This window comes from Dromiciops gliroides, chromosome 3 (assembly GCF_019393635.1).
Source record: "Dromiciops gliroides isolate mDroGli1 chromosome 3, mDroGli1.pri, whole genome shotgun sequence".
Lineage (NCBI taxonomy): Eukaryota > Metazoa > Chordata > Mammalia > Microbiotheria > Microbiotheriidae > Dromiciops > Dromiciops gliroides.
This window is the reverse complement of record NC_057863.1, coordinates 17,134,302-17,154,907: the sequence shown is the minus strand read 5'-3', so window position 1 is coordinate 17,154,907 and position 20,606 is coordinate 17,134,302. Positions and strand designations below refer to the sequence as shown.

The 20,606-nt window shown below is 40.1% G+C and overlaps 1 protein-coding gene across 2 annotated transcripts in view; it reads right to left on the bottom strand.

Moving 5' to 3' along the window:
• Positions 1–20,606, bottom strand: part of KCNAB1 (potassium voltage-gated channel subfamily A regulatory beta subunit 1) — a 472,013-nt gene that overhangs the window by 83,466 nt on the left and 367,941 nt on the right. For both annotated transcript variants that reach the window (XM_043997394.1, XM_043997395.1), the window contains exons 4-7: positions 15,534–15,613; positions 11,306–11,350; positions 7,019–7,063; positions 3,771–3,814 (exon numbers count right to left, since the gene is read on the bottom strand). In XM_043997394.1, coding sequence (XP_043853329.1) covers positions 3,771–3,814; positions 7,019–7,063; positions 11,306–11,350; positions 15,534–15,613 — 214 coding nt within the window. The remainder of the gene's footprint in view (positions 1–3,770; positions 3,815–7,018; positions 7,064–11,305; positions 11,351–15,533; positions 15,614–20,606) is intronic.

Sequence of the window (20,606 nt, the reverse complement as noted above, 5' to 3'; positions counted from 1 at the left end):
AAGATGGGGGAGAAAGACTCAACAGATGGAATCCCCAGGAGGCTGTGCTCAATGAAAAAGCCAGTGAACAGGATGCTGCTGGAGATGGAGTCTGATGACGGTCCAAGGCAAAGGCCAAACTCATACTAGGGCTGGAGGAATTGGACTTCTGTCTGTCAAGATCAGCAGGAAAACATCAGACTATGGCTACTGTCAATGCTGTTAGTCAATCACCAGAAAGCCTCACCATAGCTATTTTTTTCTTTTAAGAGAACAAAGTTTTCATTCAGCATCTCTGTTTTTAAGTAGAATCCACCAAGATGGTGCCTCTGGTTATTGGCATTTCAGGTGCAGAGGCTGATGAAAAATTGGGCTACTGAGCTGAAGTCTTTCCAGATATTTTTTGAATCTTAAGATCTAATAATTGTGTCTTCCTGCAGGATCCAAAAGGTTTTCTCATTAAATATACTTACAAATAGATTAAAAAATTTCTGGGATCTTTCTGCCTCCTATCCTTTACTGAAACTGTACACTATAAAATCTTTTTTTAAACCCAGTTCTTAAATCCCCAAAGTTTTCTGTTTTGAGTTAATGTTCATATCTGGGGCAGTGCTCATTTGGGCTAAAGTGGTTTGCTCTTTTGGAGAGATTAACTCCTCAGAGAACAACTATCAAATTCACTTGGGGGGTGGGAAATTTTGGCCATTGCTATCAAGCCTTATGAAGTCTGGATAAAATTGACTTTACAAAAAAAAGATTCCGAAGTTATGTGTAAATGTTAGAGAAGATTAAAATAATGGGAATGCAATACCCTGCCTTATCTCTTGGTATATAGGATCAGTCCTTCTCAATTTTGTTTTATTCTCTTCAATTTTACCCTTTGCCTTCCTTACTAATTTCCATCCTATATCATTCTTTGAGTTAAAAAAAAATATCTGATTTTCCTCTTTAGAGGGTGGTGATAAATTCTGTTATCAACTTCTGTTATTCTGTTCATTTAGACTCAGATCCTTTCTATGTTGGCTAAGTACAAGTATAGGTCAGCTATGATGATCAGTGTAGACAAAGTAACAGTGAGAGGTAGCTGGATGTTAATACTTTCTGATGCCAAGTTGACCATTGTAGTCTAAGGAAGACATTATTGCCATTTTGCACAAGCCAATAACAGAAGGAATTTCACTAGAACTCCCACCCCAAGAATCCCTCCACAGACAAAATATGTCCCTTTGTTCTGGAAGCAAAAAGATTTATTCTGGCAGGGAAATTCCCTGTACATAGAAATGGGTCGAGCAATGACAGGCACTCAGGGTCCCCTTAGCCTATATCTGGTGACTAATGAAAAAAACATACTTCATGTAAAACAATAACAAAGAAATAAGCAACCTGGGTCACAGTTAATAATAATAACAAAAAAAAGCATCATGGTGCTATGGATAGAGAGTTGACTTAAGAGCCAGGAAGAGCTGGGTTCAAGTCTTGCTTCTGATATACACTAGACAATCTGTATAACTGTCCAGTGCCCCCAGTCAATTCTGTAAGTATCATGGGGCGGGGGTGGGGGTGTTGCATTGGTAAAAGGAAGCCATTCACAAAAGACTTCCCTATACATAGAACTCACAGGTGTGGTCCCAGTCAAAGATGATGATGATGAAAATAAAACAACCTAATTAGCACAGTGGACAGAGTACTGGAGCTTGGGTTCAAATCTAGCCTCAGACACTACCTAGCTGTGTCACCCTGGGCAAGTCACTTAACCTCTGTCTGCTTTAGTTTTGTTATTTGTAAAATAACTACCACCATCCAGGGTTGTTATGAGGATCAGATGATATAATATGCTTTATAAACCTAAAAGAACTATTATATCATATTAAATTATGATCATATAATTTTGATATTATTAATTAGTATAATGCAGCATTACCTGAGTTAATACTATAATTGTTACATACATACAATATTGTAATCATGATAATTCTTATATCTATCATAATATTTCCATGTAGATCAAATGTAGGTGGAGATGTTTGTGACCCTGACAGGAAGCACTTAATAAACACATATTGAATTAAATTCATGTAAGTACATTCCTTGAGGAAAGGGTAAGAAATGACATGAAAATAAAAGATTTAACAAGTGTCTAGTGTGTGGGCATTCCTGGGAGGGAGGAGAGAAGTAGGGAGAAACCGTAATAGTCTAGTAAAAAAAAATTCCTGGAGATCTGATGAGCTACAGGGAAGTTCTGCCTTTAGTGCTTTCTCTCCTCTTCAATGGACTTCATATCATGTATATTGGCTTATCCATGCCCATATTGTGAGCTCCCGGAGGGCTGGGATTATTTCAAGATTTTGTTTGTTGGTTTTTCTTGGTATTGCCAGGATCCTGGCACCATGCCCTTCATATAGCAAGCATTGGATAAAGGTTTGTTGAATTAGACTGAATAAATGAACAAGTAAAAACAAACCAAGATTTAGAACTAGCAGAGCAATACTTTTGTTAGGAGAGGGAGAACTGAGAGGAAAAACAGAAGGGTGACCACCAAGTTAATGAAAAAAAAAAGATCTAGAAAACTTTTCTGGAGTCTCCCTGAGTAATGAAATTCTATCTTTTAAGAAAAAATTTAGGGGGGCAGCTAGGTGGCGCAGTGGATAAAGCACCGGCCTTGGATTCAGAAGGACCTGAGTTCAAATCCAGCCTCAGACACTTGATACTTACTAGCTCTGTGACCCTGGTCAAGTCACTTAACTCCAATTGCCTCACCAAAAAAAAAAAAAAATTTAGGAAAACTTACTTCTCACTTTTAAGAGGTACAAGGGTCTGGCCAGAAACACTACCCTGTGGAATTAATGAGTGAAGTAGCATTTTTTTTTTCCTTCGGGTGCGGCAATGAGGGTTAAATGACTTGCCCAGAGTCACACAGCTATTAAGCATCAAGTGTCTGAGGCTGGATTTGAACTCAGGTCCTCCTGAATTCAGGGCCAGTGCTTTATCCACTGTGCCACCTAGCTTCCCCGTGAAGTGGCTTTCTTAAATTTACCACTAGTTAATTTTCTCAAATTTTCTTTCCCCCTTAGATTTTATAGGGTTGTTGTGAGGATCAAATGAAATAACATGATAAAGAATTCTGTAAATGCTACTTAGCTCTCTCTATTAAAGACTCTTCTTTTTAAGCCTTAAACAAGAGATTTCAACCAGCTTCCAAATTTGAAATGGTTTCTTCCATTTCCAATATTGTCCTTCAGGCTACGTTGGTAGACCAATGAGTAGCCAGAGAGACCATGCAGGGGACAGGATGGTTCAGGTACAGAAAAAGGAGGCTGATGTGGCATTTGCATCAACTGAGCTCCACCCCCAACTCTGCTACTTAGTACCTGTGTGACCTTGGACAAGTCACTTTATGTCACCAGGCCTGTTTCTTCATCTGTAAAATGAGGACCTTATGCTAGATAATGAGTTATAAGGTCCCTTCTAACCGTAGATCTGAGATCTGGCCTTCATTCTTGACCATAAAGAGGAGCTTGCAGAATTCTTGGCCTGTGGAAGGCTACTGCAGGAAAGTTTAAGTGCCTCTGGGCACCCTTTTCATCATATCAGGAGCAGCCTCCATGAGAATCTTTTCGATAGCTCTATCATTTTTCTTTTGGTTAAACTGATAGAAGTTGGAACAACCCCAGCGCTTTTGTGTGGTTATTTGGGAGACTCTCCGGGCTGTTGGGGGCTTAACTGGTCAAGTGCTTTCCTTTCCTGAATCATTAATTCACAAAATGCAGTGGAAGAGAAGAAAGAGTACTCACCTTCAATGATGTGTTTTCGTGACAATCCTCTTTCTGTTTCAGCTCTGCCAAGATAAAAGAGGCAAAGGACTGTGAGTGGGGGTGGCTGTTGGATGGGTTTTTTTCTCCTGTTCTAGGAGTACTGAAGAAAAATGTTCTCACTTAGACAGACCTGCTAATTTTATACACTGTTCTCGGCAAATACTGCGTGCTGGGCGGGTAGAGCCCAGTAAGGAGGCAGGCTCTCAGTGAACTGAGCTCCTTTTCATTGAAGTCCCAGCAAGACAAATTAGGCATGGATTGTCACAGGGACATTACCATTTATCCTCAACAATGCTGTTATTCCCCTGTAACTCAGGGACATTCACAGCATCTGCATATGGTTCAGAGAATTTCAACTCTCCCCATGTTCTTTTCTTTGGGGGCGGGGTAGAAGAAGGATGGCACTGATGAATTTAATCAAAGAACTTAATTGCTTCAAAGGCACAATGTCAAATAGAAATCTCTTACATACAGAGTGACTAAAGTTTCTTTGGTGATGAAGCCCATCTTTGGTCCAGCAGTAATTGGATATATTTGGGGTAGTGACTGAGTTGCTGACAGAGAGGATTCTGCAATTTGGGAATGCTGGGTAAAGTGGCCAGCCAGCAGTACTGTGCCCATCTTCAAGTCTTTTAAGTGACTGCCCATTGTGGGCAGCTTGAAGATGATTTGCACTGGCAAGATGACAGATAAATATTTGTTCCTCACATTCACTTCAGCAAGAACTATAGATAAGGTGTTCAGGATAGAATCTTCCTGGGAAACTTCAGAGAGAGAAGCAAAAGTTGTTGCTTCTGAGGTCATTAGCCAAATAAGAAGGATCTGTTCATTGATTTGTTGATTTTCTGGAGAGAGAAGCAAACGAACATCATACCTTGCCTTGTCCTTAAGGTATAAGAGCCATATTTCTCAGAGTCCTGGTGCTGATACTAGCTGTTTGACTCAGAGCGACTCATTTAGCCTGTGTGCCTCAGCTTCTTCATATGTAAAATGGGTGATGTCCCTTCTACTTACATCTCAGGGTTATAAGGAAGACATTTTATAAATAGCAAACTGCTATGTAAATGTGAGCTATTTGCATGATTATTAATATAATATATCAGTTATTGTTATTATCACAGTATCATTATTATTTTATGTAGAAACTGAGGCATAGTTTAGTAACAAAGAATTTCAAATAAAAAAAACTGGTGAGCTCTCTCCCAAGAATCATTTGTTGATCCCCATTTTGTTGAACCCCATGATGCTGATACAATTCACTCCTCTGTGAAAGGAAACCCAGATCATAGATTTCAGAGGCAGAAGAAATGTTAGAGATCAACTAACATCTGACCTCAGATCTGTGAAGAGGTTTTAAAAATATTTTAATATTTTGATACCTGTATTTCAACATAGATGATTTCCTTTGTATCTTATGCATTTGTTTTCTATTTTGTAAAACATTTTGCTGAGAAGGGATCCTCCACAGGCTTTTCCAGACTACCAAAGCGGCCCAAATGGTAAGAGCCCTTTGATCTATTCCAACCGTTTCATTTGAATAAAAATAGTTCACATTTGTAATTCACCAAGTTTTACGAAGCATTTTTGTAGATGGGGAACATGAGTCTCAGAGGTTCTAGAGCTCACAAGTGTGAAGGCAGAATTTGAATGCAGGCCCTTGGGTACTAAAGCTAGCATAATGCCACACTACCTCCTTTGGGAAGCCTTGCCATCTCCCAACCACAGCTCAGTTCACTGCCATCCTCCTTCAAGTCCTGGGAGCTCACCCTGTAATCTGGGCTTCCCTCAGACTTCCTACCTTGTTTACATTTGGGAGTCACCTTTTAACCAATGAGACTGCTTTGAAATATATTTCCTTTTAAACAATTAAAGCTGACTGGTCTGTCATAGTTTAGGTCCCCACTGATATCATGGCTCTTAGAGAGGGTTTTCTCCTGCCTAGGACAGTAGGCAGAAGGGAGTCTACTAGCTCATAAATTTAAATTATGGATGAAATGTGTCTGCTGCACCAATTTCCTCTGGACAGTCTCTATTGTAATAGACAACAATAAACCATCCAGCCCTTATTTCTTATGTAAACTAGATAATACTATATTCCTCAACAAAGCAATCATTCTTCCAGTCTGTTGTCTCCTCTGTGCAGTTTCTCAAATATAAGCCAGGCTTTGGGTCTAGAGCAAAAGCCCCAACAACAGCCTAGTAAAATAGAACAAGGCAGATGCTATAAATCTACATTATTCATATGTAGTGCTGCTTTATTTATATTCAGACTGCATTAGAGGATAAATCTAAATTCTATCTCCCCAATTTCATATTCACTGTGAGTAGCTTCAGAGAATCAAGGAAAATATATTTTTTCTCTACTCATGGAATAGTCTAGACAAGCCTCTTTCCTTTGGCTTTTTATCAATTTATCAATCACAAGTAGTCATGAAGGGACTTCCAGACCCTTTGTTTTTAACGTTTCATGAGAATAGCTCAGGGCAATCAAATCCATTGGTAGATGGTAGGGCTTCACCTGGTCATGCATTTTCCCCAAAGTCCTAGCTGCCTTATTCTGTTGAATAATGTAAGTACAACTTGAAGTGCAAGAAGGGACCAGCAGAAGTCACTTCATCCTGTGAAGTGTGGAAAGCATGTCCACAACAAAGAGAGGAATTCTCTTTCATTTGGCTTGATGGCAAGTAACAGGGAGACCCCATTTTCATCTCCAATGACATGGTCCTTTTGATTGTAGTTCTCCAAGCTCACCGTAGGGAGGAGGGGTCACAGCACAAACTGGGGGGAGGGGCAGATATTTCTCACTTTGCAATACAACTACTGTGCATTTTGGCAGGTTGGAGGTACTTTGCTCTGCTGAAGATTTGTGCTTATTTGCTTTTAGCTGAGACTTGAATCGTGATTTACAATCAGGACTAGAGGTGAAAATACTGTTCAGAAATCTCCTTGGCTTCCCAAGCATGCCACAAAGCTAAAGCAGCATCTTCCATTTCTTCTAATTTTGCCCAAGTCTAATCCGGGGTCAATTACTTTGTTAAACTTTTCACGCATCACCATAAGGTGAGAAAAAGATTACTCCCATGGGTTTCAATAAGTGGACAAAACTAGTTTTCTAATGTATTGCTACAGAAGAGTCCTGTTTGACTGTAAAGAACCCTGTAAGGTTCTTTAAATACTTTAACAAAGGATAACTTGCTTCTAGTAAAGCAGTAGCATAATTTACTTACTTTCCACCCCAGTAGAGTTTGGTTGTTATGACCAGGCTGGATCTCCTGTACATTATAAAACAAAACCAAGAAAAATCTAAATCAGTGCCAAGATCAAGACCATGCAACAATAGCACCAGAAAGAACTCAATGTTTCATCTTTGAAGCCTTTGCTTAAAGATGTAAAATATTCATCTGACATCATTGGAGTTTGGCCACAAGGGGCAAAAGGAAAGAGCTGAACCCTGGTGGAAGGATACCATAGGAAGAGTGGGTCAGTATTAGCACATGATGGTACAAGGGGATTGGAGGTGAATGAAAGTGGGTGGAGAAGGCTAGGCAGTGATGGTGGCTGGGAGTGGGTTGGTAAAGGCATTCTTTGGAAACTCAAATAGGTTGCTCCTATGGCAATTACTTCAGCTAATTTATTAACCATCCAATAATCATAGTTCGCATTTATGTAGATAGTACTTTATGGTTTACAAAGCACTTTATAAATATCTCACTGATTCTTCACAATAATTCTGGGAGATAGGTGCTGTTATTATTCCAGTTTTCCTGATGAGGAAGCACACAGACAGAGGTCAAGTGATTTGCTCAGAGTCACAAAGCTAGTAAGTATCTATCTAAAGCTAGATTTGAACTCAGGTCTTCTTGTCTTCGGGGCTAAAATTTATCCACCGAACCTCCTAGGTGCACTTACTGTAGACACCAATCCATCCTCACCTCCTAGGGAAGGGACAGGAAAGAATGACACATACTTCTTTTCCACGACCGATGTGCCTAGTGGTCTCCAAAGGTTAGCTACCTCACCTTCTAAACTGGATAACATTCATCAGCAGGTTTTAGCCAAGTTAACATAAAATAAACGTTGCAATGATTGTAATGATATTTACTGACTGTAAGGTTCTTTAAATACTTTAACAAAGGATAACTTGCTTCTACTAAAGCAGTAGCATAATCTTTGGTCCAAAGTTCCATCATCTGACTCAGTAACATAAGACCTTAGATTCCTGGAAGAAAATATAAACTGCTTCACTTAGGCAAGGCCCCCATAGTGATGTGCACTCCTGGTATGACAAGCACATCTTGAAGTTCACAGAAAATGCCATGTCTATAGGGGACTTGCCTAAGAGACTGATTTTATTTCTTGAGATAGATTAGTCAGTTTGATTCTTCCAAGAAAAAGAAAACCCTAATCATAGTTTCAAAGTCTTTATATATATATATATATATATATATATATATATATATATATATATATATATATATATATAGAGAGAGAGAGAGAGAGAGAGAGAGAGAGGCACAGCATATCTATCTATCTATCTATCTATCTATCTATCTATCTATCTATCTATCTATCTATCTATCTATCGATTTATTTTTTTGTGGGGCAATGAAGTTTGCCCAGGGTCACATAGCTAAGTAAGTGTCAAGTGAGGCCAAATTTGAACTCAGGTCCTCCTGAATCCAGGGCCAGTACTTTATCCACTGTGCCACCTAGCTGCCCCACATAGTGTCAAAGTCTTAAAACAATTTAAAAGCACTTGAATTAGTGGTAGCTATGACTCCACCCAGTGAGCAAGAGGTGTAGACTGCTGAGCACTGGGGCAGTAAGACCCCTATCAAAGCCCAACACAGACCATGCTGGTAATTAAACACAATGTGGTTGCATAGAGAGAAAGTTTTAGAAAATGTCACCAACCCTCTCCTGTACCCTTTGAATTTCTCAAGAGCTAATCTGAAAGACTGTTGTTGAGGGGTTGCCCATATAGGTAAGAAGGTATTATTGCTACTAACTCTTCTTGGCCATGATCAAGGCACTACAACTCTCCAGGCCTCAGTTTCTTCATTTGTAAAATGAGAAGATTGGACCAGATGACCTTCAAAGTTCTTTCCACCTTTAAATCTATGAGTCTATGATCTGGATCAAAGCCCCATTCTGAGATCTGTATGACCTTCCTTGGTGAAGTCCTTTTGCTTCGATAGGTTTCTGTTTCTAGATTCTATAATAGATTGACTTCTCAGGCTTATTTCTCACATTCTTGGGGCTTATTAGAGCAACAACTGATCATATGAAAAAACAAATTTTCTGCTTTATGGAGTGAGACTTTTACCAACATTTCTTCCACCTTTTATAAACTCCAACAGGGTGTCAAATGTAATCGGTGTAGAGATCATAGTTATTCGGATCCATTATGAAAAAGTCTCAATGTCTTTTTAAAATGAGTTACTTAGAACATCTGAAAGCTATAGTCTGCTCATTTGCAAGATCTGGGCTTTCTTCTGGACATTTGGATTAAGGGCCACATGCTATGCTCTAGACTTCAAAATAACAAGTAGAGACAGCAATCACAAATAGCCCCCCTGCTCATGTTGTTATGGGGTAATGACTCCTAGGTTGGAGGAGGAAAGAAGAGCTGTTTATTTTATCACCAGTCTCATGGGGCATATATAAACTGGTGAGAACAGTTTGTGGCTAGCTGATTGCCTTGGCATTCATTTGCAAGGCTGATTCGTCATATACATTATGTGTGAAAAATAGGAATGCAGGTATTTTTTGTTACATGTCGCCCAGATTTTAGAAGTGAGCATATACAGGCAGATAGCTACACAGAGCAGGCTTAAAAATGTCCTTATTGATGGTGGTAATTGGGATAGGGACTGGACCTATTTCATTGATGTACAGAATTCCCAGATGAAGAAACTCTACTGGTCTGGGTCAGTGTCTTCTCTGAAACCTTCAGAACTGCAGAGTTACTTAGGGCACTGAGAAGTTGTGATCTCTCCAAGGTCACACAGGTAGCAAGAGACAGAGATGGAAATTTAAGCCAGGTCTTTCTGACTTCAAGGCCATCTCGCCATCCTCTTTACCACAGAATCCTCTGTATCAAGAATGACAGTACAATATTTTGTTTGGCTGTCAGTGTATACCATGCCAAACAAGGAAAGCAAGACATAGCCCTTTTATAATGGGGTGTGATGCATTTGACCACTCTACTTGGATGTTTTGCCAAATAGAATAAAGATAGAGATGGGTCATGTTGGGCTTTCCTGCCCTTAACTTGATTCTGCCTGCATTCAGAGGAAGGACCAATGCATTTTTACATAGCAGGGACTATTTCCTGCCTACTTGGCAGCACCATGACTTACCAGAGCACTCAAGGTGGTACAGAGGAGAGTGCCAGCTTGGGAACCAGCTGTCTGACATTCAAATCTAAGCTCTACTAGCAACTGCCCGTGGGATCTTTGGCAAGCCATTGACCCTTTCTTGTCCTGTTTCCATATGTACAAAATGGGTGTTAGACTAGATGGTCTGAGGCTTCTTCATCAGCTTTGTTTCTTAGGACAGGACTAGAGCTAGGAAGATGAGTTCAAATTGTGTCCCTGATACTTGAATAGCTGTGTGATCATAGGCAAGTTGCTTGACCTCTCCAAGTCTCAGCTTCTCCAACTGTAAAATGGAAATAATGATGCTTCTAGCTACTTCACAGGAATTTTGTGAGGGTTAATTCAGAAAATGTATGTAAAGTACTTTGTAAGTTTGAAGACCATACCATTCAGCTATCCTTCTTATATCTTCCATAAATATCAACTACTATCTCTATAATTTCCTCCATGCCCTTGAAACGAAGGAGGAAGGAGATCAAAGTACAATTGTGTGGATAAATAAACGGGCACAGGATTCATCTCAAAGGTATTTGGCTTCCTCATTTCATTGGATGCAGGGAGATTAGCAGAATAAACAGTGAAATCCTAGGGTTGTTTAATTAATCTGCATCTTGCCTGCTTGTGCTTATCACTTAATTAGGGGAGGGGGAGTTCAGAAGACATGAAGATGCCATTTTCCTTTATGAATAAGTACCTTGAAAAGCCCCCTTCATGCAGTGATCAAGTCTAGCAGGTCATAGTCCTAGAGCTGGGAAGTCCTTTAGAAGCCCAACCCCCTCATTTTTACCCACGAGGAAACTGAGGTCTAGTGAAGGTATGGAACTTGCCTGCACTTTGGCCATCCTCATCCTCTTTTCTCAGGAACCTAGATTCTGATCCCTGGCTCTGGGCTTTGATATGGGGGCTTTTGTCTCGTCTCACCTGGAATCCAGCTCCTCTAGCAATCTGTGGTTGTTCCACAGTTACTAGGAATGCTCTAAGGATCCCACCTCCTGTCATTTAACCATCAGAATAATTTCTATTTCTTGAATCTTGTTCTCAGACTTGCCCTCTTCCAGACCCCTTTCCTACCAGGCACCCAACGCTGTTTTGCTGGGGGTAGAAAGCAACCCCTGTCCTGGTTAGGAAGCATACCTCCATCCCTTCCTCTTGATGATACTTCCAAGGATCATTTCAGCCCTAGAGGGGAGGAAGGAAAGAGAGAATACTTTAGTATCACATCCTGGAAAGGCACGAGTCGATTTTTTAAGCCGATTCCTTGTTTGAATGTTCAGTCACAAAGTTCTTAAAATAGACTCTACTCTGCTTGTGTTCACAATTTCCGCTGTTTCTGCTGGTGCCTGCAGAATTCAGCTATGGAACAGTCCCGGGTGCTTGCCAACTGCTGACTTCCTGGAGGGAGGGAGCCTGCTCTCTCTCCGTCTCTAAGAAGCCCAGAGAAATTGTTTGGCCATTCGACTTGTCTATAAATGTCACCCTTGGGAAAGTCAAATCGGGATCATGGATGTCTCTCTAATCGTAGCTTTGGTTTCTCAGGCCTCCCCAGTTCCCCACTTAGGATGTTGCATGTCATTTCAAATTATGAAGAGAGAAGAAAAATGAAAGTTTGATTATTAGAACAGAAAATGTAGAGAGAACAGGTGCCCCACCTCAGGTCCTGGAATAATAGGTATATTTCAGAGCCCTAGACTGTGGAGTAAAGGCATCAGGAGAGACCATGAGAGGAGCCTAGAAAAAGTCTATTCTAGCCATCTGCCTTCATTGGAGGATTTTATTCCATTGCCTGATACAATGCCTAGACTCATTCCCCAATGGTTAGCAATCTCTCTTCCCCTCTTACACTCCCAAATATGCCATACCCTATTCCTGATTGCTCAAAGGTACCTAACTCCTGATGCCTGATCTCTCCTTCCTATCCACCACAATCCTATCACTCCATGCTGTGTCTGCCATCCTGTCCTCTGGGCACTGTTCTAGAATTAATCGAAAAAATGCTTCTGTGTATACCTGTTCCTCCCACATTCCTCCCCCTTCTCTGACTTTCCCTTCGGGGACTCATCGTACCTTTCTCATAATTAGGCTCCAAACCCCTCCCCAAAACACTTCATGGCCCTTTCACAGCTCCCAGAGTTGGAGTCAGAAGAACACTTTCCTCCATTGCTACTTCTACACTCTCCCTCTAACACCAGCACTCAGTGATCTCTTCTATCCAGATTCATCACTCAATCCAGATCCCACTTTCAGCTATTTACTGACGACCGCAGGGCATTAGCCCTCCTTTCTCAAATTAGGTAACACGTATGAAGTGCTCTACGAAACTTAAAGGACTATAGAGTTGTAATTATTATTTCTCAAGTAGTTCAGGAGCTCAGTGTCTGCCTCAGTTTCTCTCTCCACCTTAAGTCATGCCCTAATTAATACAAGGGGATTTCAACACATATGCTGATGTTCCCTCAAGTGCCCCCACCTCCCAATGCTTCAGTTTACTCCGTTCCCATGACCTGATTCTCCCCTTGTCCCCATTTACCCACAGAGATGGTCATATCCTTGATTTTGCCCTCAATCACAAGTGTTAAATTTCCATACAAAAACTGAAATTCTTTACCTGATCATGCTCTCCTGTCATTTCATCTTCCCTATGCTTTATTCCTCCTCAACCTGTCCCTCATCCTCCCTGGGACCTTCAATTCCTCCTTACCTCTTTCCCAAGTTATCACCTCTGCTGTGGTTATATACCCTCTTTTCCTTCCTTATTAAGTTCAGACCCATGAGATAATATTTGTAAAGTCCTTAGCACAATGCCTGGCACAGAGAAAGCTATGTCAATGCCTATCCCCCTTGTCCTTCCTTTCCCCTCTTCAATGAGTTAGTTTGACATTATCCTCTATTTTCCAATCCCTTGCTTCCTTGTCCTATCATTAGCCAAGTGAAAAAGACTCAGGGATTTTTCATAGACTGGAAGTTTAACATGAGTTAATGATGTGGTATGGTAGCCAATGAGCTCTTTCAGCCTTAACCTGGATGAATACAAACACGGTATTCAGAATCAGGAGTCTTAGTTCTTTTGTACTCTACTGTAATAGTGGCACTATATTTTGGATATTTTGTTCAGTTTTGGGGACCACATTCTAAAAGACTGAGAAATAAGTGTATTCAGAAAAAGGACCTGAGGATGCAGAGGGTACTCAAATCAATACCATAGGATTGGTAGAGGGAACAGAGATGTTTACTCTGAAGCAGAGAAGACAGCAGGAGCTGGGGAAGATGTGGTAGCTCTTTTCAATTTCCAACATGTGGAAGAAAGATTAGATTGTTTTTCTTCTTAAACCCAAAAGGTAGAACTAGATATTACGGACAGAACTCACAGAGTCAGATTGTTTTTTCCACACTATAAACAGCTACCTAACAATTAGGTATCGGGCTATCCATGAAATGGGTTCCCTGTGAAGTAGTAAGTTCCTTGTCACTGGGAGTATTTAAGAAGAGGTTGGATGACTAGTTGCCATGAATGGTTTTATTCCCCATTTTTAAAAATTGGGAAGTTCGCAAGCATTGACTAAAACCAGCTCTTCCATATATTCAGAAGAATTGAAAGAGAAGGCTGTCCAAATAACTTCCATGAACATTAGCTACAATGAGTGAGAGATTGGCCCATTATGGTCCCTTCTAACTCTATGACACTGCAATTAATGATGTGCTTCTTTGCCCTTTTCTGTACAGAGTTTGACAGGGTTCATAAAGCAGAGGAAAGGAAGACAATATATGGGATTTTTTGTTAATATCAGCCTCAAAGGAACATAGGATCTAAGCTAAGAGGAATCTGAGAAGAAATCAGTTATTATAATTATTATTTCACCCTTGGAAACAGGGAAATTCAGAGACATTAATTCTCATCCTTCTTAATGACCCTTAAACAAAAGCCCTTCTCCCTAAAGACATGAAAACAGAATGCACATAAGCCAGGCATTGATGAATCTCATCTAACAAGTGATACAGCTTGATTGTGCTCTCTCCTGGAAAGTGGTGAATTATAACTGCAGCCAATTACCACCCACTGTTGTGTTGGACGTTTTCAGAGGCTATTCAAATAGCTAGATGGTTTATCCATTTCTTTAATTACTAGGGAGCCTTAAACCTACTCTGGAGTGAAATGGATGGAATGTTCTCCTTACCTCTAGTCTAAAGAGTGCCACTTCACTGAGTTAGGAACCAGTATCTGTGTAGCTCAACCTGGTATTAAGAGATATTGGGGGGGGCAGCAGCTAGATGGCACAGTAAATAAAGAACTGGCCTTGGACTCAGGAAGATCTTAGTTCAAATCTACACTTGATACTTACTAGCTGTGTGACCCTGGGCAAGTCACTTAACCCTCATCGCACCCCCCCCCCCAAATACTATGGTGACAGAGAATATCAAGATATAAACTCAGAAAATAATGAAACCAAAACTTACAAGTAAAGCCTCAGAGGAAAACAAAGGTGAATTGGACACAAGCTCACCAAAATTTAAAAAAGAGAGAGATTTTGAATCCCAAACTTTGGCGGGGCCAACCCAGAATGTTGGAGGTATTCTGGGAAGAAGTCATTGGCCATTTGTTCACACATATAGGTTAAAAAATATCAAATTCCCAAATCCAAGATGGTGAGCCTTTGTGAATCATCTGAAAAAGACTTTTTAACAATCATAACAGATCCTCCAGATTATAGCCATCTCAAAGTGAAATGGACTGATTCGAGAGAAGGTAGGTTCTCCTTCACTGTAGTTCTTCAAGCAAAGGCTAGGAGGGCAGTGACTCTTTTCACTTTTTTTTTTGTATTTCTAATACTTAGCATCTTGTACTCACAGCTAGAACAAACTTTTTGACTGAATGAATGCCTGGGGGGGATTTTTGCTTGAGTTATATTGGACCATATGGACTCTGAGGTCAGAGATACTTTCTAACTCTGATATTATGTGATCATACCTAGTGTAGCTCCCCTTTCCCTGTCTGCATGTTCACATGCATGCACACACCCACTCATTGTGTTCTATAGTGTTATACAACTCAGTTTTGATGAGTGAGTTTGAGAGGGTAGGTGCAGAACAGATCATCAGCATCCTTTCCTCTTTCTACACAGTGGCTGTTGTGAGGGTAGTATTATGTAACAAGTTTGTAAAGCAGGAGCAAGGAAAGGGGCCAAAGATTATAGGGGAAAGTAGCTAGTACATAACTATGTCATCTAGGCAGGAGGGAAGGGAAACGAGAGCAAAACAATTTTATGTGTTCCTACATGTACATGCCATGAATCCTTCAGATAGGTAATCCACCCTGAAAACAAGACCTTTGATGAATACGAGCCCCAAAATGTAAACCTCCACTTACTTGCCAGCAGCATACACCTCCGCTGTGTCAAAGAGGTTGACTCCACTCTCGTAGGCAATTGTCATTAGTCTTTCAGCAACCTTAGGGAAGACACATGGAGTTAGATTCATGGAGTTAGGCAGAGAAGACCACTGTGCTTCTAAGCCCAGTGTTCCCCTCCCCAGTCACTGAATCATAGTTTCAGGACTTTGAAATCTCACCAGTGAGTACGTTTACTGCCCTTCTTGACTTCCAGAAAAGCAAACCAATATTCCCAGTAGAATATTAACTTGTTGAGGGCAGGAACTGCCTTCATATCCCATATTTTGCCTTCGTATTCCCCACACCTAGCATATTGCTATGGAAACTTATAGTAGGCATTTGATAAATGTTTGATTAATTGGTTGGGATGATCACTCCTATAGCTTCCCAAAGTTATCTAATGTTTATAATGCAGATCAATCTTCCCCCTCATATTTCCATATAATTTTGTGTGGTCATTTTCTTTCATTCTATCAGAATTAAATATGGTGTCATAGGGACATACTAATGAACCTAATGCATATTCCATAGCTATAGTTATTGCTATGCTTATAACTGAAGGCTTAGATTACATTCCATAAGAAAGTGGTCTCTCAGAAAATAAGGTTCTTTTGAATTTTATTTCATAAGTTGTCATATCCTGTACAAAGTCAAGATCCAAAAATAACTCACCGCGCTAAAACATTGGGACAAACCTATGAAGATAAATTTTAATAGAGACAAATGTACAATGCCACCCCCAGGTTCAAAAAATCATCTTCATAAATATAGGATGGGAAGATGTTCCTAGGTAGTAGTGTCTATAAAAACAGTCTTGGGATATTAGTTGACTGCAAAGTTAAGATGAGTCAATAGTAATATTCAGAAAGGATAATATAATCTTAGGGTATTGTAAGATAGGCGTGGTGTCCAATGCAAAGATGGTGACTTTTGTTCTTCAGTCATTTCAGCCCTGTCCAATTCTTTGTGACCCCTTTTGGGGTTTTCTTGGCAAAGATACTGGAGTGGTTTTCCATTTCCTTCTCCAGTTCATTTTACAGATGAGGAACTAAGGAAAACAGGATGAAGTGACTTGCCCAGGGTCACACAACTAGCTAATGTCTGAGGCTAGATTTGAACTCACAATGATGACTCTTTCTTACAACAGTCCTGGAACTCTATGTACTATACTACCTAACTGCCTTAAAGATGGTGATAGGACTGCTGTCTTCTTTCCTCGTTCAACCACAATTAGACTACTGTTTTCAGTTCTTGGTGCCACATTTTAGGAAGAACATTGATAAAGTAGATAGCATCCAGAGAAGGCCAAGCAAGAGGGTGAGGGATCTGGAGACCACACCATTAAAAGACTGGTTAAAGGAACTGGATATTTTTAGCCTGTAGAAGAGGAAATTTAAGAAGAATATAACTGTCTTCAAATATATGAAGGATTGTCACGTGAAAGAGGGATTTGGCTTCATCTGCTTGTCCCCAGAAGGCCTCTCAATGAGTGAAAATTAGAGAAGTGAATTTAGGCTCTAGATCAAGAAATAGATTCAAAAATTAGAACTCTCCAAGGATGCAATAGACTGCCTTAAGAGGCAGTAGGATCTTTCCCACACCCCCTCCAACATCCAATATTTTCCGTTTTTGTTATATTTGCCACTCCGATAGGTGTGAGGTGATACCTCAGAATTGTTAGAATTGTGAATGACTTGACTATTCTCTACAATACAATGATCCAAGACAATCCCAAAGGACTATTGATGAATCATACTATCCACCTCCAAAGAAAGAGCTGATATTGATGGGACAGACTGAAGCAGGCTATTTTAAAATTTTCATTTATTTGTTTTTCTTTTAATCAAGTTTTCTTGTACAAAATGACAAATATGGTAACGTTTTACATAATCATACATGTATAACCTATATATAGTTGTTTGCTACGTCAGGGAAGGGAAGGGGAGGGAGGGGAAGAGGGATAAAAATTGGAACCCCAAACTATAAATACAAATGTTTATTATTTAAAAACGAGGTAGTGGGATGCCCTCATTAAAGGCCTTCAAGAAAAGCCAAGCTGAACACTCATTGCTGATAATTTAGGGTTCTCAAACAGGGGATTTTTGGAGTGTTTGGCCTCTGGGATCCTTCCTGACTGAGATTCTGAGCTCTCCAACATGATGGTGTTCTAGAAAGAGCACTGGACATGGAGTCAGAAGACCTGAACTGAAATCCTGCCTTGGTCACTTCCCACCTGTGTGACCTTGTGATATTGTGTTACCTCATTTCTTTGGGCCTCAGTGTCTTCATCTGGAAAAAGAGGTGATCAGACTAGTTAGTTTCTATGATCCCATCCAGGTCTACATCTATATTTTTTTATTGTGCATTTGCTTGACAATTTAATTGCAATATTTGCAAACATATTTCAAAGCTTTCGTTTTTTCTTAAAAAGAGTGCCATTAAATTAATTTTTCATATTGTCATTTTTATTCTTTACTTGCAACTTTATAAAAGTCAATTGTCAGAAATTCCAGATGGCATAAATTGTCCAACCAGCCTTTTCCCATTATTTAGGTGAAGGTAGCTTTTCTTATTTTATAAGTCTTTCTGGGGGCAAATTATCCTTTTTTGGGCTTTGAAAGTCTTCCTAACAGAAATTATGCTAAATTTTCAAGCCAGAAAACATACAAGATATTTTAGGAAAATAACTGCTCAGGAATGGCATGAATATTTAAAATATTTCCCCCAAATATTTGCCAACAAGTAAATGGAAATATAAAATAGATTGAGAGTTTCCTTTCAGCACTTCTCTAAACAAAGCAGAGTTTTTTGTTGATTGTTTTTAGAGTGACATTGACACATTCTGGACCGTAAACACTTCAGGGCAGCTAGTCTATGATCTCCATTTGGCAATGTCCAGGAAAGTTCCTTCGTCTTTCCAATGTTTTCATCTGTAAAATGGAAGCTGTGGGAGAATGGAAGAGATTAAGTGATTTTTAAGGTCTCTTCAAGTTCTAATCCATGATTCCTGTTCTGGACTCCTAAAGCACAGAGTTCATGGGGTAAAATTGAAAGACAATGGTAGATTTGGACTGTAATACAATCCCTTCCACTTGGCACCTATGGGATCTTGAGCACTTCCCATTTTAATCTGTAAAATAGAAATATCTAGGGTTCACACTTGTTTTTCTGGAAAACTGGTTGTTAAGCATATACTAGCATACTCCTGACTATATCCCTTAGAAGAAAGAGGATTAGAAGAAGAGACCTTGGGGAGGAGGAATACCAAAGAAGCAGTGCTTACTGCCTTGGAAGACACTAGTAAGCCTAGTACTATATTTTATTCACTCTTCCACTACTTGCCAGCCAACATTCTGTCCCCAATTTCTGCTTGGCCTGCTGACACTACCAATAAAATCCCCAGCTGAAAAAACTAAAACAAAACATTTATCCAAAGCTTGATACTACCAACACAATGGTATCCACAAAAAAGAATATCTAGATATTAATAAGTAATCTGCCCTTCACTTGGATTCTATACTGGATTTCTTCCATGACAGGTTTGGCCAACATAGGTTTCCCTGTTTCATGTCTCAGAGGCTCATTGAACAAGGTCATCCCCATTAATTAGATCTTTAAAGGAGGGAGAAATTAAAACTATACAACATAAACCAGAGTGCTCTGCTCCTCCTCTTTGAAGGTCTTCAGGAAAAGACAGATGTTCTCTTGGTGGGGATGTGAAATAAGGGATCCTTGGTCAGGGATGTGTTGGCCTAGGTGCCAAATGAACAAACATTTGTTATCCATTCTATGTGTAAGGCCGCACTAGGTTGGTGCTAGACTATGGGAATATAGAGACAAAAAGCATGTGTGGGGCAGCTAGCCCTGGAGTCAGGAGGACCTGAGTTCAAATCCGGCCTCAGATACTTAACACTTACTAGCTGTGTGACCCTGGGCAAGTCACTTAACCCCAATTGCCTCACCAAAACAAAACAAGACAAAAAAAAACCCCAAAACAAAAAGCATGTGTGTGTGTGTGTGTGTGTGTATGTATATGTGTATATGCATACATGCACATATATCTATAGCTATTCCTTTATTTTCTGAGGAACAGTTACAAGAGAAACAAGAACTGGGCAATTGGAAAGAAGATGAATTTACAGTATGACTCTATACTCCAAAAGGAAAAGATTCTCATTGTCTCCTTCCTAAGCATCACACTGTCCCACAGCATACTTGCTAGATATGGTGAACCATTTTGTACCTTTATTTTTTTCTATTTGTTGACTATTCCGAATTAGTGGAGTCAGACTCTCATTGACTTTTCTACCCTGAGCACTGAATGGACCAGGACTAAGCTGCGTGAATTCATCTTGCACCTCCCTTACACCCCTGCCTAGCTCTGGACAAGGGGCCTCACATAGTGCCTGAGATCAGCCCAGAACTGAACATTTACAGGGAAGATTTCCCAGCAATCTTGTCAGTGGTGAGAAAATTAGCTCCTTTTGCTTTTGTTTACACATCTGTGCATTCTTGGATTAAAGGATCACAGATTTCAAGTTGGAAGGGCATCTAAAGATCATCTAGTTCAACCTTGTTCTTTTATGGATTAGGGAAATGAAAGATTCAGTGACTTGGCCAGTGACATAGGGAGTAAGGGATGAGGTGGGAACCAAACCCAGTTTGACTCTAAAGTTAATAAATTTTACCTTCTGCAGTGGGGTCTGTTGGGGTCTTTTATGTCACAGGACTATATATTTGGAACCGGAAGTAACCTTAGAGGGCACCAAGTCCAATCCCCTCATTTTGGCTGGGTTCCATCCTCAATTGAGTCAATTGAGCCAGGAGGGCTCAATTCCCACTCAGGCACAGAAAAAAAGAGTCAGATGCTGGGGAAAAGGACAGCACCTTTGACACTCTGGCCAATGCTCTGTTGGCCATTGGACCTTGGGGTGCAGCATTAGCCTGAGCTCATTTGAGCTCTTGATGAGAGGAATTTACTTTTTAAGGACAATGATGACAAATTCGACCTGTAAAGCAAAGAATCCTTTCCTGATGTAAAAACTACTCTCT